The 25,903-nt window shown below is 46.7% G+C and overlaps 1 protein-coding gene across 4 annotated transcripts in view; it reads right to left on the bottom strand.

The window, feature by feature from the left end:
- The window catches only part of tacc1 (transforming, acidic coiled-coil containing protein 1), a 219,412-nt gene extending 193,773 nt beyond the window's left edge, over positions 1 to 25,639 (bottom strand). The window contains exon 1 of one of the 4 annotated variants that reach the window (XM_063056905.1): positions 25,601 to 25,639. Coding sequence is in view for 3 of the 4 variants with exons in the window: in XM_063056904.1 (XP_062912974.1) it covers positions 13,315 to 13,382 (68 nt within the window). In the remaining variant the exon portion in view is untranslated. Of the gene's footprint in view, positions 1 to 13,314; positions 13,529 to 25,600 lie in introns of those variants that run through there. The other 3 variants (XM_063056904.1, XM_063056903.1, XM_063056901.1) reach the window with 3 other exon arrangements.
- Between the last annotated feature and the right edge of the window lie 264 nt (positions 25,640 to 25,903).

The following is a 25,903-nucleotide window of genomic DNA, read 5'->3' as shown; positions in this document are numbered from 1 at the left end:
CGGAGGGACCAGACAAGGGTACCATTACCTGGCACAAATCCAATAAACAAGTATGGCAGGAGATCGAAATGTGCAGTAAGTCAAAGTATTTACAACTGGGAAGAAACTGTCCGTCCAGACCTGAACAAGTTAGGCTAATTGAAGAAAATAACAAATCTGAAGATAGAGAACAGCGCCATTATCATGTTGTTTGCAGTAATCACTTACTAATGCACAGACATCTGAGGCAGAGATTTTGTTGATAGAATCTCTAGGATTAGCTGTTATTGATACAGCATGCACACACACAGTGTGGAGAGAAAAACAGCTTAAAAACTCTGTAAGTGCACTAAACCAGAATGAAGTACAGACACCGGTGAACACAAATACACCCAGTAACAATGCATTCAAATTTGGAGATGGAAAGATTGTACATCCCACCAAAAGAGTGAAAATTCCCATAAAAGTAAGGCAGACAAAATGTTACACTGAACCAGAGGTGGTATCAGTGAACATTCCATTACTCTGGAGTAAAACTTCCCTGAAGAAAGCAGGGACAGTACTGGATATGGAGAATGACCAAGCAATGATATTTCAACAGCCAGTGTCTCTTGAGCTCACCAGATCTGGACATTACTGTGTGAACATTCAAGACGTTACTGGAAACCAATGTGAGAATGAAGTACTAACTGTCACACAAAACATGACCTGAGATGAGAAATGCAACGTGTTGCTCAAACTTCACAAGCAGTGTGGACACACTTCAATTGATAGACTTCAGAAACTGCTCAGGAGTTCAGGAAACAAAGATGCAGATTATTTTTCCATTCTAAAGCAGATAATTGACAGCTGTGAGACACGCCAAAAGTTTGGAAAGCCCAAACCCAAGCCTGCAGTTGGTCTGTCACTAGCACCTGAATCCAAAGAAACAGTAGCCGTAGACCTACATGAAATGGAGCAAGGAGGGTGGTATCTCCACATCATTGAGTTCACACATTTCAGTGCTGGTAGCATTGCAAATACAAAGAGACCCTCAGAGATCGTAAAAAACTTCATCCATTCCTGGCCCACCTTGGAAAGTATTTAGTGATACAGCGGTGAATTTAATAATGATGAATTCTGAGATATGGCAGAGAACTTTAACATTGAAACAAAAACAACAGCGGCATATAATCAACACACATAAAAAACGTTGGTGAACGCAGCAGGCCAGGCAGCATCTATAGGAAGAGGTACAGTCGACGTTTCCGGCCGAGACCCTTCGTCAGGTCTATACCTCTTCCTATAGATGCTGCCTGGCCTGCTGCGTTCACCAAGTTTTTTTGTGTGCGTTGCTTGAATTTCCAGCATCTGCAGATTTCCTCCTGTAGTGGCATATAATCCTTGGAATAATGGACTTCTGGAGTGACACAATCAAGCACTTACTGAAATAACACTGAAGGTAAAGAAAAGCAATGGTTGTCATTGAAACACAGCCCTAGGCTGGGTCCATATGACAAAGGATACCATGCGCAATGTACTTGGCTAAAGCCCGTATCAATTGGTGTTTGACCAGAATCTAAACCTTCCTCTGTACTGGTTGACAGACCACCTGCTCTGGAGGGCACTACGCGGATTGAATGGGTTGGGAAACATATTTCAGTATTACATCCATCAAGGAAGCATTCACTGAAACAGTGTTCGGAGAGAATTTGAAGAGCACTGAGGGCACAGGTCCCTCCTACAAATGACAAATATGAAACAGAGGACAAAGTGTATTACAAAAGAGCAGACTGCGCAGAATGGGAAGGTCCTGGAGTAGTCATTGGTTAGGATGGAGTTGTGGTATTTGTGACACATGGAGGTACATATCTGAGAGAGCATCATTCCAGATTAGGTAAAGCACAAACTGCAGACCATCAGAACTCCATGGAGAACAACACAAAAAAATGAAAAGCCCTTATTTGGTACACAATCACAGAGCACGGACTGGGATGAGGAGAGTGCAGCTAAGGACCCATGTGGAGTTGCTCAACATTAACACAGAGAGTGCAGATGGGGACTCAGCAACTTGCCTGAACGGAAATTGTCACAAGTGCAAAAGACAACGTGGAAGTTTCAGTCTTAAAACAGAACAAACTGTTTGATTTGTAGACCAAGACACTGGTATCTCGTACATAGCTGAAGTCTTAGGATGTGCAGGCAAAGCCACCAGGAGAAACACAAGTTGATACAACTTGAATTACCTAGAACCAGCCATGGTCACTGGCAATGCAGGGTCAGTCAACATGTCACGTGTAGACAGACTTCATATTGAACCAAGTATAGATCAGGCTGGACCATCTGAGAAATATCAAGGTGACGATGTCCTAGTAACTAAAGAGCTGTTGCTTGAATCTACAAATCAGGATGAAATCGGAAGTTGGAGAAATAATGGAGCGTTTGAGGAAGTCAGAGGCATTGGCCAAAAAACAGTGTCCACAAGATGGGTGAGCACCCTGAAAGAATCTCCAACAGGAATTACACCAAAAGCACACCTGGTGGCTAGAGGTTTCGAGGAACTGAACATAGAAGAACTCTGGAAAGACTCACCAATATCAGAGTCTCTCTGACAGCCTCTCTCAGTGATATGTCAAAAGCATTGGCAATCCCATTTCATAGACATAAGATCCGCATTCCTACGGGGAATGGAGCTGTCTCGTGACATTTACATTCAATCCCTGCCTGAAGCCAGAGGTGAAGGAACATTGTGGAAACTCAGGAAGTGTGTGTACGGTCTAGCAGATGCATCACTCTACTGGTATAAAAAGGTCAAGGAAATAATGATGAAAACAGGTGGAAGATGTCACCAGTGGATCCAGCTGTTTTTTTTTACTGGCGAGATTCGGGATATCATGTGATTGGAGTACTGGCCTGCCATGTAGATGACTTCATATGGGGAGGGTCACAAAACTTTGCCTCAGTAGTTATCCCTCAGCTAAAGTCAGCATTTCAGGTTGGGCAGGAAGAACATCACTGAGGCTTGTTGTCTTTATTGATGCCTCACTTGGAAATCTTCCTGATGGAGTTACTCAAGGGGGACATTTTATTGTACTGAAAGGACAAGAGGGAAGATTTTCACGTCTCTGCTGGCAATCAAAAAGGATCCAAAGAGTTGTACAAAGTAGCTGGCAGAAGAAATCCTTGCAATGTCTGAAGGTATTGACAATGCTGTTTATCTGGCCACATGCTGTTCTGAACTTGTCCATGGCAACCCAAAGACGAACAGTCTACAAATAACTTGTGTCACAGACTACTGTACTCTTTGGTTGATGTCATCAAATCCACCAAGTCAGTTACAGAGAAGAGGCTTCACCTAGATATAAGCAGCACCAAAGAATTTGTCCAAGCATAGAAAATTCATTGCGTACTACAGTGAACTACAAAGGAACAACTAGCTGACTATCTCACAAAGAAGGGACCTCCAGTTCTTGTGCTGTTTAAGGCACTCAGTGAAAGCATTTCCAGTGTTCTTCTCCAGTCATTTCTGGCCAACTCCTCTCTCGTGCTGTAATTCCCTTTACTCCACTGTAATACTGACACATCTGACTTTGGCTTCACCTTCTCAAATTTCAGGGTGAACTTGATCATATTATGATCACTTGCCCCCCCCCCCCCAAAGTGTTCCTTCCACCTTCATGTCTCCAATAAATTCTGGTCCATTGCACAGCCCCAATCCAGAATAACCAATCCTCTAGTGGGCTCAACGATGAGCTGCTCGAAAAAATCCATCTCATAGGCTCTCTAGAAATTCTCCCTTCTGAAATACATCATCAACCTGATTTTCCCAATCTATCTGCATATTGAAATCCCCCATGACTACTGTAACGCTGCCCTTTTGGCACATGTTTTCTACCTCCTGTTGTAATTTGTAGACCACATCCCTTACTACTGTTTGGGGGTCTGTATACAATTCCCATCAGGGTCTATTTACCCTTGCAGTTCCTTAGCTCTATCCAGAAAGAATCAACACCTTCTGACCCTATCTCACCCCTTTCTAATGACTTGATTTCATTTTTTACCAACAGAGCAACACCTCCCGCTTGGCCTTCTTGCCTGTCCTTTCAATACGATGCGTATCCTTTCACATTAAGCTCCCAACTATAATCTTCTTTCAGCCATGACTCTGTGATACCTACAACATCATACCTGCCAAGCTGCGACTGTGCTGCAAGTTCATCTACCTTATTCCATACATTGAGCGCATTCAAGTATAACACCTTCACCCTTTTTGATTTTGTCCACCCTTTTATGTTGCATCTTATCCTGTTTCCCTATCAACAGCCTCGCTTCACTACACATTGCCTCAGTTTGTAAATCGACCACCTCGTCTTCAGCACTATCACCCGCCTTTAGGGCAAGAGAACCAAGGCTGGGCACAGGAATCCGAGAAAGGAGGCGTCACTCAATCTCAGCAGCTCCTTTTGCCTCTCACTGTGATCATGGCTGATCATCCCTTTCAAGTCACTTCCCTGCCCCTCTCGACAGGAACCACCAATCTATCGATCACAGCTTTGCATGCGCTCAACATCGGGGCACGCTAACTCTCTGGGGAAGAGAATGTAAAGCAATCACATTCCATCCCTTTGTCCTGGTGCTAAGCACATCAATGTACCCCTAAGGTCTAGGGCAGAGGTTTCCGAACTGTTTTATGCCATGGACCAATACCATTCAGCAAGTAGTCCATGGTCTCCAGGTTGGAAACCCCTGGTTTATGGTTAGCTTCACTGACCCTGACAAATTTTCCAAGAAGGTGATTTGTTTCCATGGGGAAGTAATTGCAGAGAAACCAGCCAATGCTTCAGGCTGATGATCAAACAGCTGAAAAAGGTGAAGGTCCTCATTTGATGACGACTTCTTAATTCCTAAGCTTCTCCCCATGATGACAGAACTGAGCCATGAATCCAATTTCCCTCCTAACAGATGTCAAATACCTCCAGGGTTTCCGATTCTTTCATCCAGAGGAGCAGATAACAGTTAATGATAAAAGTGCAACTCTCAGCGGGTGTAGAGACACAGTGGGACAATGCGCCGAGCCGAACGTAAAGCACCTTGCCAACACCGTCCCTTCGAAAGTTAGAAGATTCTGACTACCCCTCCTTTTCAAAGGTAGAGCACCACCCCCCCACTTCTCAGCATGTGCTGTAGGGGCAGGAATGGAGAGGGTTAATATCTAGTGAAATAGGATGTAGCTTGTGCTGGAACCTTTGATAATGTTCAACAATAGAGAGAAGGGATGCAGCTGTATGCAACTGCACCAAGACACATCATTGATGCAATGCTCTTGCACGCCACTATTGTTGAGTCTGAACCCTACATCTGTTGTTAACTAAATTATACTTACGAATAATTATGTGGTTTATGCTGCAACCAATCTGTGTTTACCAAAACCTGGTCTTCTGTGAAATGCCAGAATAGGAGAAACATATCAATCAAATCCTGTTAATTAAGTTTCCTATGTAATCACATATGTGAAGTGTACAAGGCTGTCCCAGCATAGTGTTCAGGTAGGTCAGCTTCGTCTGGGCTCCTGGCGTGCCCGCGTTAGTGATGCCTTCCTCGTCCCCTCCTAGGCAGGAGCGTACCCAGGACATCCTGGCCGAAACCCCTCTGGCCAAGTTCAGTGGAGACAGATCACCACTTACAGGCTGTGATAGTCCACTGTCTTCAGCCATTTGTTCATTCTATTGCCAACCACCGAATGGCAGAAGTGTTTACCTGACCAGGTAGGCACTTATCCAATTATGCTCAACAGTCAACAGGGCAACCATGCAAGGGCAAAAGCAGATTACAAATAACAAGGGAAACAGAGTCACAGAGAGAAGCAGGCAATTCTGCCCCACAAACATCAACCATCTACTTACACATGCCACTTTAATTTTCCACATATTCTCTTCCATTCCTCCTAAATTCTGCCACTCACATACAAATTAGGGGCAATTTACCCAGCAACCTGCCACATCTTTGAGATGTGTGAGGAAACCAGAACAATTAAAGTTAAATACAAGTCATGGAGAGAACATGGAAATTCTACACAGTCAGCCCCCAAAGCCAGGAGTGAACCAGAAGTTTGGCACTGTGAGGCAGCGGCCACCTCATCTGAAATAACAGAAAAGAGTAGAATCACCTTATCAGAGACACTCCCTCTGTCCTATCCATCTCTCCCTGGCCCTTGGTGTGTTGTAAAGCTAATTTGTTTTATCACATTCTTAGACCCAAAGCATTAACTCTGTTTTCCCCCCTCTACTGATGTGTAATTTTTCATTCCGTATCAGAGTTTACGATTACTCAACTCTCCTCCCTTTCCGTCTCCCTCTTCTCAATCTTTGCATCCCCTTTTTCCTCATAGATTCATCTAATGTTGTTTTTAAATGCGTTCAACCAATTTGCCTCAAATAATCTTTGTGCTAAAATGGCCCTGAAAGTTCTCTCAAGAAAAATCAATTCCCTATTGGATGAATCTTTCGTGATTAGTTCATTTACTGCCCTATAATGATTCCTTCTGGACTCTTTAATTGCTTAACAAGCAAACAGGTGCCTTTAACATCCCTACGTTGAATCCCTGGGACAATACAAGACAGGACCATAGACTTGCGTCCCTCTTTCAGCATACAAAGAGGCCGTACTGCCCCGTGCTCATGCCAAGAGTTTTGCACAATCCCAAGAACAATCCACACCAGTAACGTTTCTATGCACTGAGAGAAGTAGAAGCTTTTTTCCACAAGGATGTTGCCAGAACTTGAGAATCCAAGTTATAGGGAAAGATTGGCTATTGTAGGTTGGGATTTTATTCTCCGGATGCAGGGGGATGAGGGGAGGTCCTATAGGTATCCAAAATAAGTAGGGGGGATGCTTGCAGGCTTTTTCGCCCTCAGATTGTTGAGATGAGAACTGGAGGTCATAGGTTTAGGGTGAAAGGTGAGGGGAATCTGAGGGGGGGACTTCTTCACTCAGAGGGCCGTTGAATGAGGAATGAGCCAGCAGAAGTGGTCGATGCAGGTTCAATTGCAGCATATATATCATAAGTTTGGATAGGTACGTAGATGAGAGGGACATGAAGGACTATGGTAGCTGGGACTAGGCAGAAGATCAGATGGACACACACCAGCTGAGCCAAAGGGCCTGTTTCTGTGCCTTGGAACTCTACGAGTGAACTTTTGGAAATGTTCACCTCAGAGGGCTGAGTTCATTCAAAAGAGAGATTGTTGGGCCTCTGAGTAACAAAGGAATGAAGTGAAAAGGGGACAGTGTAGCTGAGACCTTATTCTTTTTCGCCTTTGACTGTCCCCTAAAGATGTTAGTCCTTTAGGGTGGAACCGGCCTATTGTAGGTCACCACTAGAGGTGCCCACATATAATCTGCTGCGACAGCCACCTCCCAGTCAGGACAAAGCCTGATCTAACTATACCTGCCATAAGAACTTCCTGTCAGCAGTGTCATCTGTGTGAAAGCTGAATAATTTCAGGCATCCGATGACGTACTGATTTGTTCATGAACCTCTGACCTCGCATATAAACCACTTGTTAGGAATGTTTATCTCAACATAGTTCTCTCCGCAGGGATTGTGACCAGGGGGACTTTTCTCCACTGCTGCCCAATGAGATCAGGCCATCACTGCTGCTAACACTGAGTGAAGGTCACAGCCTCCGGTGGGGTGAAGGAAAAATCATTAACCTCTTTTCCAGCTCTGGACCACAAGGCTGCCTGCTTTCAGTCACTCTGTGGATAAACAGCACAGTATCGCCACCTTATGTGGGCACAACCCGGACATCCCTCAAACTCACTTCCTTCCACGGACAAAAAGAGATGAAGAAATCTAAACTTCATCATCGTAACCCGGTGGTGGGGGGTGGGGGAGAGAGAGGAGGGGGAGGGCGGGAGAGAGAGGGGTGGAGAGGCGGAGTGGGAAGAGTGTAGGTAAGGGGGAGAGTGGGGAGAGTGGGTAGGGGGTAAGGGGGAGAGTGGGGAGAGTGGGTGAGGGGGGTAAGGGGGAGAGTGGGGAGAGCGGGTGAGGGGTGATTGTGGGTGAGGGAGGTAAGGGGGAGAGTGGGGAGAGTGGGTGAGGGGGTGAATGTGGGTGAGGGGGAGAGCGGGGAGAGTGGGTGAGGGGGAGAGCGCGGAGAGTGGGTGAGGGGGTGACTGTGGGTGAGGGGGAGAGTGGGGAGAGTGTGGGTGAGGGGGAGAGTGTGGGTGAGGGGGTGAGTGGGGAGAGTGAGGGGGAGAGGGGGATTGTGGGGGAGGGGGTGATTGTGGGGGAGGGGGAGAGCGGGGAGAGTGGGGTGAGGGGGTGATTGTGGGAGAGAGGGGAGAGAAGGTAGGGAGAGGAGGGAGAAGGGGAGAAGGGGACAGTGGGTGGCAGGGAGAAAGAGGGGGCAGGGAGGAAGGGGGGTCAGGGAGAAAGAGGGGGTGTTAGGGAAAAAGAGGGGGAGGTGAGTGTTTGTGAGGGGGTGAGAGGGGAGAAGGGGACAGGGGTGCAGGAAGAAAGAGTTGGTGTCAAGGAGGAAGAGGGAGGTGAGTGTGGGTGAGGGGGTGAGAGGGGAGAAGGGGACAGGGGGTGTCAGGGAGAAAGAGTTGGTGTCAGGGAGGAAGAGGGAGGTGAGTGTGGGTGAGGGGGTGAGAGGGGAGAAGGGGACAGGGGTGTCAGGGAGAAAGAGTTGGTGTCAGGAAGAAAGAGGGAGGTGAGTGTGTGTTGCTGCACAGCTGATCCGTCGGATAGGAGAAGAAACACAAATTATAGAAATCAAGGCAACACAACAAGTCCATTCGGCCTATCACATCCTTGTCAGCCTAAACAGATAACCAAGCAGACATAAATCCTCATCCAAGTGCTGTTTATTGTGATAATGAGTCGTGCCTCCACTGTCCTTTCAGACTGTGGGGTCCAGACTCCAGCACCCTCCTGGGTGATACATTTTTCTCACCTCTAATCTATAAGGTAATTAGCAGAAGTGGAGGGAACATCACAAACTACCTTATTATAACTTCAATATGCGGAGTAACAGTTCCACCCACACCCCATCCCTCTCTCAAGCTTGACACACTATCTACTCCACTCATTCTGTATCACCAGTTAATACACCAGGTAATCAATGCAACTGAATGGCTTCTTTAAATCCACAGAGGTCAGGTCCCAGAATCAGGATTGAGCACTAAGTGTGGAGATGGCCAGTATAAAGAGATGAGAGGGACGGGGTGAGGCGGGCAATGGGTGGATCTAGTTGAAGAGGGAGATGGTAGGCAGATGGAGTCTTCTTTCTCCTTGATGAGCTGACAAGCCTCATCTGCCCAAAGTGACTGGTTTTAAGGTGCCAGTGACCTGCCTTTGCCCCTTCTCCTGTCAGTAGAAACAGTTCCGCCGGGCTTAGGGGCTAAGCCACACGTGAAGGCCAGGAGCTGGACTTGGTTGTCAGAGGTAATTTGAGGTGCATGCCATTGGGAGCATTTAGTAGGTAATGAGAGCTTTTCCCCAACCAGATAATAAAAGGTTATTAACTAATGTTGTTCCATTATTTAAGAAAGGCTCTAAGAATAACCTGGGAAATTATAGGCCAGTAAGCCTGACATCAGCAGTGGGAAAGTTATTGGAAGGTATTAGGAGACCGGATATATGAGTATTTGGATTGACATGGACTGATTAGGGCGAGATAACATGCCTTTAAGCATGGTAGGTTGTGTCTAACCAATCTTTTTCAAGGAAGGAGTTTTTCAAGGAAGTTACCAGGAAAGTTGATGAAGTCAAGACGGTGGATGTTGTCTACATGGACTTTTACAAGGACTTTGACCAGGTCCCACATGGGAGGTTGGACTAGAAGTTTCAGTCACTTGGAATTCAGGATAAGGTAGTACACTGGATTGGACTTTGGCTTCTCAAGAGAAGCCACAGAGTGGTAGTAGATGTTTGCCTCTCTGACTGAAGGCCTGTGACTAGTGGCTGCCACAGAAATCAGTGCTGGGTCCATTATTGTTTGTTATCTATTTCAACAATCTGGTAATGTGGTAAACTGGATCAACAAATCTGTGGATGATACCAAGATTGGGGTGTAGTGAACATCGCGGGAGACTATCAAAGCTTGCAGCAGGATCTGGACCCCCTGGAAAAATGGGCCAAAAAATGGCAGATGGAATTTATTGGTGACAACTCTGAGGCGTTGAACTTTTGAAGGACAAACCAGGGTAGGACTTACACGTGAGCAGCAGGGCATTAAGGAGAGCAGTTGAACAGAGGAATCTGGGAATACAGGTCTGTAATTTCTTGAAAGTGGCACCACAGGTAGGTAGAGTCTGAAAGACATTGCCAGGACTTGAGGACCTGAGTTATAGTGAAAGGAAGAATAGGTTAGGACTAGAGCGTAGCAGAAAGAGAGATTTGATAGAGTTAAACAAAATTATGAGGGGTATGGATAGGATAAATGCAAGCAGGCTTTTTCTTCTGAGGTTGGGTGACACAAGAACAAGAGATCAGAGGCTAAGGGTTAAAAGTGAAATATTTTAAGGGAACATGAAGGAGAACTTCACTCAGATGGTGACTGTGTGGAACAAAATGTTGTGGATGCGGGTTCACTTTCAACAATTAAGTCCCATTTGGATAGGAGGGGTATGGAGGGCTATGGTCTGAGTGCCATGAATGTCAATAATATGTTTGCATCCATTTTGGCTCTTCGTTAGCACATTGGAATTATGCCAGCTCTCAGGTAACAATCCCATTGGTCCCACTCCCTTTCTCCTCTGTAGACTTGCAACAACTCCTCTCCCATATGCCCCTTGGCTCTTTAGCTACCCATCTACGCAAGGGGTTGACCAAGGGGCCAGCTAACCTACCTGCACAGTTTCTTCCGCCGTTGCTTTCAGCCATGTTCTTCCACCATTTGATCTGATCACAGAGGCAGCAGGGAGTTGAGGTTCACCCTGACACTAGGCTTTCCTAGTGCCTGTAGAAGACCAGCTCCAAAAGCAATGTTTTAAACTTGAAGACCATAAGACATAGGAGCAGAACTAGGCCATTCGGCCCAGTGAGTCTGTTCACCATTCCATCTTGGCTGATATAATATCCCTCTCAACCCCATTCTCCTGCCATCTCCTTTGACACCCTTACTAATTAAAAACCTACCAACCACTTTATTCAAAGTGTCATTCATAAGGTCCAACTATCCCCGGCTCACATTTGGAAGGGTTTAACCAAATATCTGCCATCACAACACTGAACAAGAACCTCAACCCTTGTTGCAAGTCCTCTCCTCCTTAAACCCCGTGGCGAGTCAGTGAGAGTCCAATCCCATATTACAGACATCGCCAGCTTCGCAATGTTATCACTATGTAGGTTTACCTTACAAAATATGCACAGCCCATCAATAATCCAAGCAGACCCTAGTGTGAAGGTGACTGAGCCAGACTGTGTCCAATCTCAGACTTCAGCCGCTGTGAATTCTGCACTGACAAAATTGTTACCCATGTGTGAAATGTACCAATGGCCTGCACTTGCACAAACTGCCTGCAGGAATTCTTTCATCAAAATACTTGCTGTGAAATGAGGTATTTTTATACCTGGGTGTGACCACTGCATTTTGCTGCAGAGCTTTGTCCTGCCTCTGCCTCGTGCTGTTTCAACTTTCACCACTGGCAGGGCTTCCTATCGATCATCCAGCTCAATCGAAGCAAGTCTACGCATTGCCAATTTGCAGTGGTCCTCACAGCACCACCACACCATTCCCTCATCAAATAAGACAGCAGAGAATTAGATTCTTAAAGTGGGCCATGCATGCAAAGAGCGTCATGGCAAAGTAGTCTGGTGGAATATTTAGGGAAATATTAGGCCTATGCAGGTATTGGTGGACTTCCATTGCTGCTGCAGAGGCTGGGACAGGCCGACCTCCATAGGAGTCACCCTATTCCATTTCCAAAATAACACTGTTTTCCAAATAGTGGAAATCATTCATTTTCCAAAATAGCACTAAGGTCAACATGTGTGTGGGATGACAATGGGCAGGAGGTTCCGATCGCTCCTCTGAATGCTAAATGTGGTATCACTGACCAGCTCCAACAGTTCCTAATCAGGCTGATCCAATATAGTGAACGGGACTGGAAGCAATGATTGGTAGTTCTCACGCCTTCACCTCTGTCAGGGTACCTGGTACCAACCGGTCACTCTCACAGCAAGTGGAAGCCAGAAGCATTCCATCCAAGGGGAAGGGTTAATGAATACTTCATGAAAGCACATTATAAAAGCAGGCATCGGTTTTCCACTATAGCTGGGGTTAACTTCGCTATGGTATTAATACTTCCAAAAGGCAATGGGGCAATTCTGAGAAGGGGCATGGCAACCAGGCCTAACACCATCCTGAATTGGAAATACATCTCAATTCCTTCACAATGGCAGGGTCAAATTCTGGAAAGTCTCCCACCCCCCCCCCCACCATCACCCTCCCCTGCGGTCTTGTGGGTGCAACGGTTGCAGCAGGTCAAGAAGGCACATGAGATTCTGCAGATGCTGGACATTTGGAGCAATGCGCACAAAATGCTGGAACTCAGCTGGTCAGGCAGCATCTAAGGAGAGGATTAAACAGTCCCTGGGGTCTCAGCCCTAAAGGTCGACCGTTTATATCCCTCCGGGCCTGCTCAGTTCCCTCAGCATTTTCCGAGCCTGGTTCAAGAAGGCAGGTCACTCCCCTCCTTCTCAAGGACGTCTGGGGATGGGCGATTAAATCCTGCCAAGTTCACCCTCCTTCAGTGCAATCAAAACCTGATGGAGCGGCCATGAAGAAACTCCTGCCAGTCATCACTGCCCAACTCCAGACAGCAGGGAACCTAGCTGACTATCAGAAAGAGCATCAACCAACGACAGCCTCAGCGTCTGAAACCCAGTTCGCTTCACTCATGAACAGGCCCGGGTTCCGAATGCGCAGCTAATGACTTAACACCCCGGTTTAAGCGGGACCGAACCCGGGTCAACAGTAGGCACCAGCGTCCGGGGGAAGAGGCCACACCGCCTCGCGCTTTTCAATGTTTGAAGCAGAAAGTTGACAGAAATCCGGCGGAACGGCTTCCACTGATCAACTGCAGAGCCCAGCGATTATTGATCTGCGATTCCCAGTCGATGCTAGTCACAGCTCTCCCCGTTCTAAAAATTAACCGGGCGCACATAACTTTTCAAAATGAATGCCACTGTATCACACTCAGGCGCGATTGCAGGGAGAGGATCTGTGCACCGTGCAATCCACAAAGCCGTGCCCCCGATCAAACAACAATAAAACATAGTGTCACTCCGACTGCAACACAACTGATGAACCGCTACCCTGGTTCAACGGTGTTGGGTCAACTTACGCGCTCGCCTTCTGCTTCAAGGGTCTCGCTCCTCCCTTTTGCTGGTTCTGAGAGTGCGACCCTCCCATCCTGAAACTTTTCTCAGTGGCCGCTGTGACATTGAGACAGTTCGGTGCACCGCTGCAGTGAGACTGCAGCCTCCTGCTCGGGATCCCGGCTGCTGAAGCCTTGCCAGAGCCTTGTCCAATCACATGTCCCTCCAAGTCAACGCCGCGCACAGCTGGACAGGCAGCAAAGCACGGGAGGGGGCCGGGGGGGGGAAAAAATCACTTGTTGGGGAGTTTGCAGCCAGTCCGGCTGGGACGGGAGGAAGACAGAAGACACTTGCCCCCAACCCCCAGGGGATTCCGCAGCTTCCTTCCAGGTCGCTGATTCCCCTCCCCTGGAGGTAGTCCACTTAGAAAGTGGTGTGGTTTCTGCGGCCGTCCGCCTCCTTGTCAAGACTGGCTCTCCCAGAAGGAAATGAGCCGCATCCCGGCGTGTTACTGGGCGAGTCGGGAAGCCCCGTCCTGAGGCCGCTGTGTGCCTCTGCGTGGAATTCTGAGTGTGGCCTCTACGCCACGGTTGTGTCTCGGGTGACAGCACTGCGCAGTCCCCACGCTGAAAACTGCCGTGGAGGCGAGGGAAATGCCCGATTAATTAGCGCTGGCGTCGTTGTTAGGAACTGTTACACTGGAGAGGTTGCAGAGGAGACTCGCCGCATGTCTGCCTGGGCTGGAATATTTCAGACATGCAACCAGACTTGAGTTTGGTGTTCCTGGAAGTAGAGGGGGCTGATCGGGAAGATAGTTGGAAAGATGGCCAAAGTGTCCAAAACTAGAGGGCATAGATTTAGGAAGGGGGTAAAACGTTTAGAGGAGATTTGAGGAAGACCTTTTCCGGGGGGGGGGGGGGTTGGAATCTGGAACTCCCTTGCCTGAAGGGGAAGTGGAGGCAGAACATGTCACACGAAAGAAGCAGCCACACCATCACTGGCATCGCCAAAGCAGGCAAGGCTATGGACCGAGTGTTGCCTATTGGTTAGATAGGTGCTAGATGGTCAGTATGGACAGGTTGGGCTGAAGGGCCTGTTTGGCTTCATGACTCCATTGAGAAATTGTCAACAGAGAGATTATTAACACTTTAAGAGTTGGTCACATTATCCGGAACAAATGAGGAGAAAAGGTCCAAGTTAACGTACTCTGGTTAGATAATGAAAAGTTCACTCTGATCCTTCGTCCTCTCCCAAACTGAATAAATCTCCCGTTCTGGCAGTCTTCATCAATCAACCCCCTTCACTGGGTGCCTATTTGCCTCATTTGGGACAGTATGACCCAAACCTAGTATTGGGATTAACTCCACCATGGATGGTCCCAAGCCAAGCTGTGAAGGGAGGGTTTGGCATGGGGATAGCAACCCCATCCCATAAAAACACAGAACTCCAAAGACCTCATCCCTGGGAGAGGAAGAATCTTCGCCTGGATGATGTATGAGAAAGCAGATGCCACAGGGCCTGAACAGAGATCCAGGACCTCAGGACCTTAGGTCCAAGACTGAGAACTCAGCCGAGCTGCTGCTGGCGACCTGTGCCCCAGTTGGGGTGATCGGCTTCAGAAGGAGACTGCGACTGAGATTGTCACACACTCCCAGATACTGTGAAAAGCTTTTGTTTGCATATCAACCAGACCCTTCTAAAACAGGATGCAGATTGTGGTGTTACGGTTACAGAGAGAGAGAGGTGCAGGTAGACAAAGTGCAAAAGACAACAAGGAAGGCTGAGAGTTCAAAAGTTCAAGGGTCTGATGGCAGGGGGATCGCAGCTGTTCTTGAGTCTAGCCAAAGTCTTCCTGACCAGTAACTCAGCCTGGCCATTAGGGCTGAGAATTGTAAAACCAATAGACTGACTTTCAGAGACAAGGTACATGGATTGTATTGCCCACTGACCATTCACAGTCATGTCAATGCAAGGATGATTTCAACAAGTTAGGCCAAGATCTACTTTGGCCCATCCTCACCCAAGGATGGGTAGAAATTGGCTCAGTGCTTCTCACAGTGAGCCCATGTGCCAGATGTGAACGTTCCTTTTTCAGTTCCGAGGCCACTTGAGAAATCCTTTGGCAGTACAGCGGATTGTTCCATTGCAACAGCTCTTAAAGTCTGTAGCTGCAGGGTTGCCTTGAATGAGTACTGGGAAGCAGTGAAAGGCTCATTGTAGGACCTCAGCTGTGTGACATGTTGTTCAGATGTTCTTGCAGAGGTCCTTTCCCTTAGCTTTGGCACTGAAGGCCAGTCATGTGACATGATCATTACAGAGCATCATAAATTGTGGTGCAGTTAGTGAAGTGAATGTGCCGGGAATTGAGTAGGAGGCCTGTGCTTATGCAGATATGACGTCATAGGTTAGGAATGAAGGGTTGCAATAGAATCCACAATCACTCTGTTCATTCATAAAAAGACACAGGGCAAGTCCTTTTAATGGAATTTTGTCGTGGCAATACACAGCACCTTCAAAATGTGCCTTATTTATCAGCCTCATGCAATGGTTTGGTAGGCTATTACGGTAAGGTATTGTGTGCGCAGGGTGCAGTGACACCCTGCCTTCATGACCTCTTTCATTCCAAGGACCCCGAACACTAGGCCTCAAACTCCAATCTCACCAATGCACGTAACTAGGGAGTCATCGGCCGTTGTGCCTCATGCCCACGTGGAATTCCAATCTTGGTACCTGCCAACAGCTTGCTGACCTGGGGAGGCCACCAGCCCAACATCTGACACATCCATATCATTGTCCTTCAAACGTGGAGCGTGGAATGGAGCCCCAGACTCTGGCCTAACTTCTAATTTCCCTACATCCCTGTCCCTAAACCTCAACCAAACCCCTGACTCCCTTTTCCGTCCCCAAAACCATCCCAAGAAAAACTACCTCAACAGAAACCGCAGCCAGGGGTCATCTTGATCCCAAGTAGAGGGGTCCATGCTAATATTTATTCCCTCAACCAACATTTCTGAAAGAGATTATTTGATCATTTTGTGGGCGTTTGCTGTGCGCAGATTGGCCACAGTGCTTCCTTTGTTACCATTCAGATCACTCTTCAGAAGTACTTCCATCAATACCATAGAAAGGGTGCAGAGGAGATCTACAAGGATGTTGCCTGGATTGGGGAGCAAGCCTTATGAGAATAGGTTGAGTGAACTCGGCCTTTTCTCCTTGGAGCGATGGAGGATGAGAGGTGACCTGATAGAGGTGTACAAGATAATGAGAGGCATTGATCATGTGGATAGTCAGAGGCTTTTTCCCAGGGCTGAAATGGCTAGCACAAGACGACATAGTTTTAAAGTTCTTGGAAGTAGGTATAGGGGAGATGTCAGGGGTAAGTTTTTTTACACAAAAAGTGGCGAGTGCATGAAATGGGCTTCTGGCGACGGTGGTGGAGGCAAAAACGATAGGATCTTTTAAGAGATTCCTGAATGGGTACATGGAGCTTAGAAAAATAGAGGGCTTTGGGTAAGCCTAGGTAGTTCTAAGGTAAGGGCATGTTTGGTACAGATTTGTGGGCCGAAGGGCCTGTATTGTGCTGTTTCTATGATATCCCAAAGATAATACAGAAACGCACATCATACTTTTAGTCACCCCAAACACTCCTCTAATTACTGTTTACTTTCCAATGGGGTTCCAAATAACAGTCCTTTGTTGTGAGAATGGTGGACTCTAGGTAACGATCTTACAACTGTCTTTACTTTGGGAGTATAAAGGAAAAGAGCTTTGGAATGTCAACATGCATGTAGTAATCTGTAAATTTCTATATGTCAAATACAGTATTCGGTGTATTGAGATAACTTTCACCCAGAGTTCAGTTTATACGGGCCCCATAAAGGTCCCAAGTGCCTTCTCTGATCTGTGGTGTTCCAGCACATACTTTGCTTTCTGATGAATGTAACTTTTTATTGTGAATGACAGTTGCAAAGCTAAGTAGCTTTGTTGATGAAATTCCCAGTTTAAGCAAGCCTTTGTCTAATATCAGGTTCAGTGCATACATTTCCAACTTGCATTGCAATGCCTATAGCTCCAATCGACTTCAGTCCTTGCAATATTTATATACAGTACTACTGAAACACAAGCTGCTCGAACTAAGTTGTCCCTTTTTGATGAGCTCTTGTCTACAAGGTCCCAAATTGAAGTCCTTAAGTCCCATATTGTGTAAAAAGTTACCTTAAATGGAACGTGATTGTGTACTGTAATTGTTTAAAGCACTGCATGTTAGTAATACTAATGATGGTTCAGAACATTAAAAGACATTTAGTTAGAGAGATATTAACCTGAAATTTTGCAAACAACACTTAGGAATCACTATTCATAACACTCACACCTGCCTGCAAGGATTTCTTTTTAACCAATTCTGGCTTCTATTTGGGTGTCTGAACCACCATGCCTGTGACATGGGTAAGCTGATCAAAGTACAGTGAGGGTCTATAACAAAGTGAGCTGAGACACAGACTAACCAAATAGCATAAGCTCATTTACATTATGTACAGAAAACAAATAGAAAATATTATGAAGATAGAAAAGATCAGAGAGAGGCAGAAAATAAGATACATAGTGTAAAGCAGCACAGCACAGTATGGGCCTTCTGCCCATGATATTCCGCCAAACTTTGAACCTGCTCTACGATTAAGTCTAATCCTTCCCTCTTCATAGATCATAGCCCTCCATTTCTCTTTCATCCATGCGCCTATCGAAGAGGAGAAGATGGCGGCATGATGCAACGCACGCGGCCGTTCCAAATGATATCGTATGTGTTAACTAGGGGGCCGTGCACAGTCCGGATTTGATGGAGACCGCCGTGAGAAGCACGGAGGAACACCTGGAGAAACTTCTAAAATGCCCGCTTTGTTGCCGCTGCTACTGTGCAATCGAGAATCTCCGGAGGGGAAGGCCCCAAATCCTCGGCTTTGCCTATTGCCGGGGCTGGGGTCAAAGCGCTCGGCAGAGATGGTGCTCAGTGCTTGGTGTCAGACAGCTGGTCGGAGGCTCGGAGTTTTCGGACGGACCCGGAGTCGGACTGTGGTCGGATGCTTCCGGGATGCTGCATCGGCAAGTTGGCGGCGCTGGAGGTTTACCGTCTGCGTGAGATGATGGGACTTTCGAGAGACTTTGAGGCTTTTACCGTGCCCATGGTCTGTTCTTATCAAATTACAGTATTGCTTTGCACTGTTGTAACTATATGTTATAATTATGTGGTTTTTGTCAGTTTTTCATTCGGTTTGTCATGTGTTTCTGTGGTATCATTCTGGAGGAACATTGCATCATTTCTTAATGCATGCATTACTAAGTGACAATAAAAGAGGACTGTGTGTTCTCATAATATAATCTAATCTAAATATCCTTAATGTGTCAGCCTCTACCCCCAAACCTGATGGTGCACTCCAGACATTCACCACTCCGTGTAAAAACCCACCACCGACATCTCCTCTAAACTTTCCTCCACTCACCCTAATAGGACATCCTCTGGTACTAACCATTGTCACCCTGGGAAAACGGCACTGGCTGTCCACTCTATCTATGCCTCTTGTAATCTTATATACCTCTATTAATACACTTCTCATCCTTCTTCACTCCAAAGAGAAAAGTGCTAGCTCGCTCAACCTTCCTTCATCAGATATGTTCTCCAATCCAGTCCTAATAAATCTCCTTTGCACCCTCTCTAAAACTGAAAAAAAATTATCTTCTGAGGAAATGAGACTCTAACATGGTATTATTTTTTCAAGGCTGGATAGGTTATGTGATGTTAATTCCAAATGATCATTTTTCCTGAGGCTCGCTTACTCCTGAATACACCAACTTCGTTTTGGATTTCCTTGGTGCCGTACTGAGGGGCCAGCACCTAAGTTCAATGTGTTCCTAGAGTAGTTGGTTTATTAATGTCACATGTACCAAGATACAGAGAAAAGCTTTTGTTAAGGCCATAAGACCATAAGACACAGGAGCAGAATTAGGCCACACAGCCCAACAAGTCTGCTCTGCCATTCCATCTTGGCTGATTTATTATCCATCTCAACCCCATTCTCCTGACTTCTCCCCGTAACCTTTGGCACCCTGATTAATCAAGCAGCTGTTAACCTCTCCCTTAAATATACCCAATGACTTGGTCTCCACAGCTTTCTGTGGCAATGAATTCCAAGAATTCACTACCCTCTGGCTAGAGAAACATTTCCTCATCTCTCCAATATCCAAAGGATATCCACTTAGAACAGAGATGAGGAAAAATTCCTTTAGCCAGACTCGGAGTCTATTCTGATACCGTGCTCCCTGGTCTGAGACTCTCTCACTATAGAAAACATCCTCTCCACAACCACTCATTCGATAGGTTTCAATGGGATCACCCCTCATTCTAATGAACTCCAGCAAGTGCAGGCACAGAGCTATCAAATGCCCCTCATGCATTAACCCTTTCATTCCTGGAATCATTGTCGTGAACCTCCTCTCAGCCCTCTCCAATGCCGGTACATCTTTTCTTAGAGAAGGGACCCAAGACAACTCATAATACTCCCAAATGCAATGCCTTATAAAGCCTCCACATTACATCCTTGCTTGTGTAGTCCAGTCCTCTCAAATTGAATGCTAACATTGCACTTACCTTCCTTACCTCTACCTTCCCAATAATTTTTGCTAAATGATATGCCTTCCCTTTTGCTTTTATGCTGTCTTTGACTTCCCTTGTCAGCCATGTTTGGCTCATACCATCTAGTCAAATCAATCCATACATCAGTACTTCAAGGTAGTAAAAAGGAAAATTAATAAGAGAATGCAAAATATAGCATCGCAGTTACAGAGAAAGTAAAGTGCAGGTATTCAACTGATGTGCAAGGGTCATGCCAAGGTCATCTGAGAGATCATGTGTCCGAGAAGTCCATTCAGGTGTCTTCCAGCAGCAGGATAGGATGTTTTTGGGCCTGGTTGTATATGTTCTTAAACTTCTGTACCTTCTGCTCGACGGAAGGAGGGTGAAGAGTAAATGTGAAGGGTGGGTGGACAGGAAATGTAGAGAGAGTAACATATGGAGAAGAGTTTGGTTTTCATAAGACCATAAGACATAGGAGCAGAATTAAGCCATCTGGTGCAACAAGTCTGCTCCGCCACTTAATCATGGCTGATTCTTTTATCAACTTCCTCCTCAACCCCAGTTCCCAGCCTTCTCCCTGCAACCTTTGATACCATGTCCAATCAAGAATCTATCAATCTCTGCCTTAAGTACACCCAACGACCTGGCCTCCACAGCTGTATGTGGCAACAAATTCCACCACCCTTTGGCTAAAGAAATTTCTCCACATCTCTTTTTTGAAAAGGCGCCCCTCTATCAGGTTTGAACATCTTCAGAGTAGGGTAATTCGAAATAACACTAAGTACGTGGTCTGCCTTTGAAGTTGGGAGTGGAAGACAGGCCCTATCCTGGAGGAACCTGCAGAGGTAAGGAAGGGGGAAAGCCTCAGGAAGGATTTGGAAGCAAGGGTGAGAATTTTAGAATGGATGTGTGTCTCTTGCCAGGAGCGAGTGTGGGAAAAGCACATGGTTGATTCATAAATGGAGCAAAGAACATGTGCAGCAGACCATAAACTCAAGAGATTCTGCAAATGCTGAAAATCCAGAGCAATACACACAAAATGCTGCAGAAACTCAGTAGCTCAGGCAGCATCTATGGAGAGGAATAAATCGTTGATGTTTCAGATCTGTTCCTTTTACCAGGACTGGAAAGGAAGGGGGAAAGACCCTAGAATAAGGTGGAGGTGGTGAAGAAGGTAGAAGGCGATAGGTGAAGCCAGGTGGACGGCAGAGGTGGACGAAGTAAGAAGTTGGGAGGTGATAGGTGCTAAGGTAAAGGGGTATAGAAGAAGGAATCTGATAGGAAAGGAGAGTGGACCATGGGAGAAAGGAAAGGAGGAGGGACATAAGGGGGTGCTTGTTACTGAACAATGATGGACCATTCGATTGTTCTCTATTCAGACAGTTCCTCACTGAGTATGTTGAGAGAGCTCCCTGAGCTGATCCTTTGAGTGCATCAGGAAATGTAGAAGAGGCTTAACCCAAAAGCAGAGCAGTGAGATGATTCAGTGGTGAATAACTTTAGTAACAAGACTGCAAACTAACAAGCCATGAGGGACCACAAAGGCTAGAAGCAACTAGCTGAGGGCAACCGGATCAACGAGTGAACAAGGACTGCGAATGAGAGCTGGGTTTAAATAGGCTGCAGGTGATGAGGTAGAAACAAGTGGCAGGTGACTCCTGTTAGCTGGGTGGGGATTGGGAGGTGCCTTCCTGTGCAGGCCTGACTGAATTCTCACTAAACGTTTCCTTATACTCACAGCTGAAATATCCGTGTGTGTTTGATGAGAACTCCAGTGTTAAAGTCAACTGCTTCACATAGATTCAGTCTCTGAGTGTGGTTTGTACTGGGGCCAGGACTGAAGAAAGTAGTCGAGGCTCAGTTCTGGAGTGTGAGGGAGCAGTGTCCACTTGCCAGGAGAGATGCAGCTTCAACAACACTCAAGAAGCTGGGCACTGTAGAATACATAGCAGCCTGCTTGATAGCTACCCCTCTCATAACCATTCGCTTACTCCTCCAACACCGCACAGTAGTGGCAGTTCATTCCATCGGCATTGCTGCAACTCACCAAGACTTCTCAGGCATCACCTTGGAAACCCACCACCTCTACCAGCTGGAAGGACCGGGGCAGCAAAAGCAAAAGCTGCACTCCGAGCCACTCACCTGACTTGTAAATATATAGCTGTTCCTAGAACTCTCTCCCTACAGCACTGCGGGTTTAACAACAGTTCAGGGACTACAGTGACCCGAGAACACAGCTCACCGCCAGCTTCTCCAGAGCAACTAGGGATGGGCGATTCACTGCTGGGTCAGCCTGCGAAGCCTACATCCCTTGAATGAATTAAAATCTCCCTTTTTCATCAACTACCTCCCTCCACCTTAAAAATCTGAACACAGTTAATGTTTCCACTGGCTTAAGAAAAATAAGAAGATAGTTATTTCGTTATATACAACATATTCATATTTCACAATATTCCACATGCTGTTATTGTTTCTCCTTCAATACTACCCTGATGCACTTACATATGTGATGGTCTGACTGGATGATCTGTCTGAATGATTTGCAATCAAAAGCTTTCCACTGTATTTCAGATCATGTGACAGTAATAATAATCCAGTGACCAATCACTACCTTCCTTTGGAGAAGAGAGTTCCAAGGACTTGAAGCCCTCTGAGAGAAAATGTTGATCATTTCTGACCTGGTTACGTTTTATCTCTAACCTTTGGGCTCTAATTCTCCATTCTCCCTCAAGAGGAACTGCCCTCCCCAGGGTCCACGGGATATATTTTAACCAACCCCACCTCTCACTCTACTGAACTCCAATGGATACAAACCTCACCAAATGTTCTTTCTGTTCAGGACAACCAGGTACAGTAAACTCTGTTAATTCAACATCCTGAGAACCTTGGTGATACTGGACCGGCAGAATTTCCAGCTGATTGGATGTTATTCCAATAATTCTTCCATTCACTTTTTCTTTAGCTGGTACCCAATCAATTAGAAGGAAGGTTGGGAAATGAGGTCCCAGTAAGTTCCACGGATGAATGGGGAACAGCACCAAGTGAACATTAAGGGTGCTGTGGGAACCAGGGCCCCAGCGGTCACAGCTGACAGCACCCAGTCAGCCAGATACTGAGCCATCAGGATCTCCAAATCATCAGAGAGAGAACCGTCAGAGTTTTACTGTAACAGAAGTGTAACCCTTTTTGAAATTGTTCCCAAAGCACTAATATCCTTTCTTAAATCTGGAGACCCATATTATACAAAGTACAGCAGATGTAATCTCACCAACATACAATATAAATGCAGCAACATCTCCCTACTTTTATATTCTGTTCACCTCACAATAGGCAATATAATTCTGTTGGCTTCCCTGAATACTTGAGCCTTTAATGAATCCTGCACTTGGACACCCGGATCCCTCACCTCACAAACTCTGCAATGCCCCACGATTTACTCAACATAATATGTTAGTTTTATACTTCCTGCCAAAATGGAGGATTTCACATTTTCCCACATTGCATCCTAATAGACCAGCTTTTTCCCATTCCCTTCACTTATCTGTAAACCTTTGTCACCTCCCTCTCTCCTCATCACATCATACTTTCCGATCTAACTCTCTGTCACTTAGCAGCCATCCCTTTGGGGTCTTGTGTCCGTAGTGTTTTTGTGAGGTGTCGGCACCAAGGGTAGTGAGTATTTGTAATCACCACCCCAGGCAGTGGTCGGGGCTGGATTGTCAGAAGCATTGCAGGTGGAGGTAGGTGAAGGATTGGGGAATTGAGGGCAATGGAGAACTGACATAGAAGAGGAGTTGAACCCAGCATAGATCAGTCAAGATCATATTGACAGTGGGCAGGCTTACTCACGCTCCTGCTCCTATATTCCTGTGCTTTGGAGACTCCTATGGTAGATGGCTCATTACATCTTTCCATGCAGAGAGAATTTCTGTTTATGGCCGCTCTCTGGTTCCTCTGCTAGTAGGGTCTTCAGCTGAAGACTGTCTCACCAGCTGAATCTCTGATCCTTGCAGCCCCTCCCCTTTCAGGTAAAAGGTGACCCCATACCTGGGCAGGTTGGACTGTAGCTGGACCTGCGCCCTTTGAGATCAGAGTCTCCAGAACACGGGAAGGATAGGAGAGCACTTGTCCCATCCCCTCCCCTCCCCTCCCGATTTCTGCATGCAGCCAGGGATGACGAGTTGGGCTCTGGTGTTTTATCTCCACACCAGCAGCTAGGCAGGAGACCCATTGCTGAGGAAGTCCTCTCTGCACGAGGTCCACAGATCCTCAGCAGGGTCTGTGTACGGAAAACTGCCACACATAGTGATGGTTTATCACCCCTCAGAGATACTCAGTCTCTCCGTCCAGTCCATATGACTCACTCCTGCCTTCTTTCTTTATCACCTGCAGCTGTCAGTGTAAATCTCCACCCCCTCCTCTTTCAAAGCCTGTCTGACTTCCCCTCAAGTGCATCTCGGACCTTTCAGATTAGTGGATAACATCCTGAAACAACAAAACAAACAGGAGACCAGGTGATGGTCATCTTAGAAAACTCATTGACCTGGCTTTCCAAATACCGACCTTCCACAAAGTAAAATTGCATTCACATCAAGATCAATTGAAACATGTCACCCAACCCATCCTTAATACACAGGGCCTTCATTTCCAATCAATATAACAAATTATTATTTTTAAATTGAAAGATTCTGTATAACAGTTTAACGGGATGCATTTTAAAAAACTTGAAATTCAATTGCATTATATAATTATCGCATTTGAAATACAATCCAGTTATATTACTGATGTATTTGAAATTCAATCACATTATGCTTGTCAGGCAAACAGATTTTCAAAGTACGATTGAACTAATCATCCCAAATGAAACAGGAGGCTGGTTCAGCCCATCAAGTCAAAGCCAACTCACAGAGCAACCCCATTCCCCACTAATCCCTCTGCAAACTATTCTCATAGATTCTCCCACGCACTGACTCACCAGGGGTAATTTGCAGCACCCAATTAACCTACTAGCCTGCACATTTTTGGGATGTGGGAGAAGTCTGGAGCACCTGGATGAAACCCACATGGTCGCAGGGATAACACACAACCTCCATTTAGGCAGCGTCGGAGGGCAGGATTGAACCAGGCTTACTGCGGCTGTGAGGCAGCAGCCCTACTAACTGCGCCGCTGTGCCAACACAGGGGGACTTTTCTCAGCAGCACAACGGGCCGAATGTCCTCTCCCCGTGTTAAAACTTTCATTGATCTCCATTCCATGAAGGCTGTCCGGGAGGGGTACAGTGCTTGGGGGGGGGGGGGGGGCAGCTTCAGCTGTGACCATTGGACTAATTCACTTGAATTGGCAGAAACAGGGAAATGTCAGCAGCTTCGGTCACCAGCCCCGCCGCAGGGTAAAAGTGCTCACGTGAGAACATCTGTTGCAAGACCCCGGCCGGCGCCTTCAGAGCAACAGGCCCCGATTGACTTCCCTAGGAAATGAGTTTCAGGTCTGTGGAGGGATTGTTCTCAGCTCTGGCTGGGAGGAAAGCGGCTGCTTTTTCCGAGCCACGGGCTCCTCGGCCGTGCATTTAAAGTTCCCCAGCTGCTCGTTGATCCCTCCCCAGTACTCTCCCGCACCAGTCCGGGTGGAGGCTGGACAAGGGCTAGCACGACATCCGAACACCGCCAACCCCCCACCCCCGTCTCACCTTCCCTTGCCTCTCAAGTCGCTCCTCACACCCGGCAGAGGTGGCAGCTCAGCTCCGAGTCAGAGAAGGTCCCAGCCGGCTCCGGAATCGGCGAAAATCTGGGAAGAGGAAGAGAGGGAGGAGTCCGCTCGCAACAGCCTCCTCCCCCCTACTCTCCTGGCTAAGTTCAGAAACACTTCTTACGGGAAAAGGATGTTTAGTCACTTGATTTGCGAGGAAAGGAGGAATCCCTCGGGATCCCAGCGTCGTGTTTCTTTTTCCATATTTTTCAGGGTAACCAAGCACTGAGTCAGCTCGTATTGC

This window comes from Mobula hypostoma, chromosome 8 (genome assembly GCF_963921235.1).
Source record: "Mobula hypostoma chromosome 8, sMobHyp1.1, whole genome shotgun sequence".
Taxonomy (NCBI): Eukaryota; Metazoa; Chordata; class Chondrichthyes; order Myliobatiformes; family Myliobatidae; genus Mobula; species Mobula hypostoma.
The sequence above is the reverse complement of the archived record's forward strand: the minus strand, read 5'-3'. Positions and strand labels throughout refer to the sequence as shown.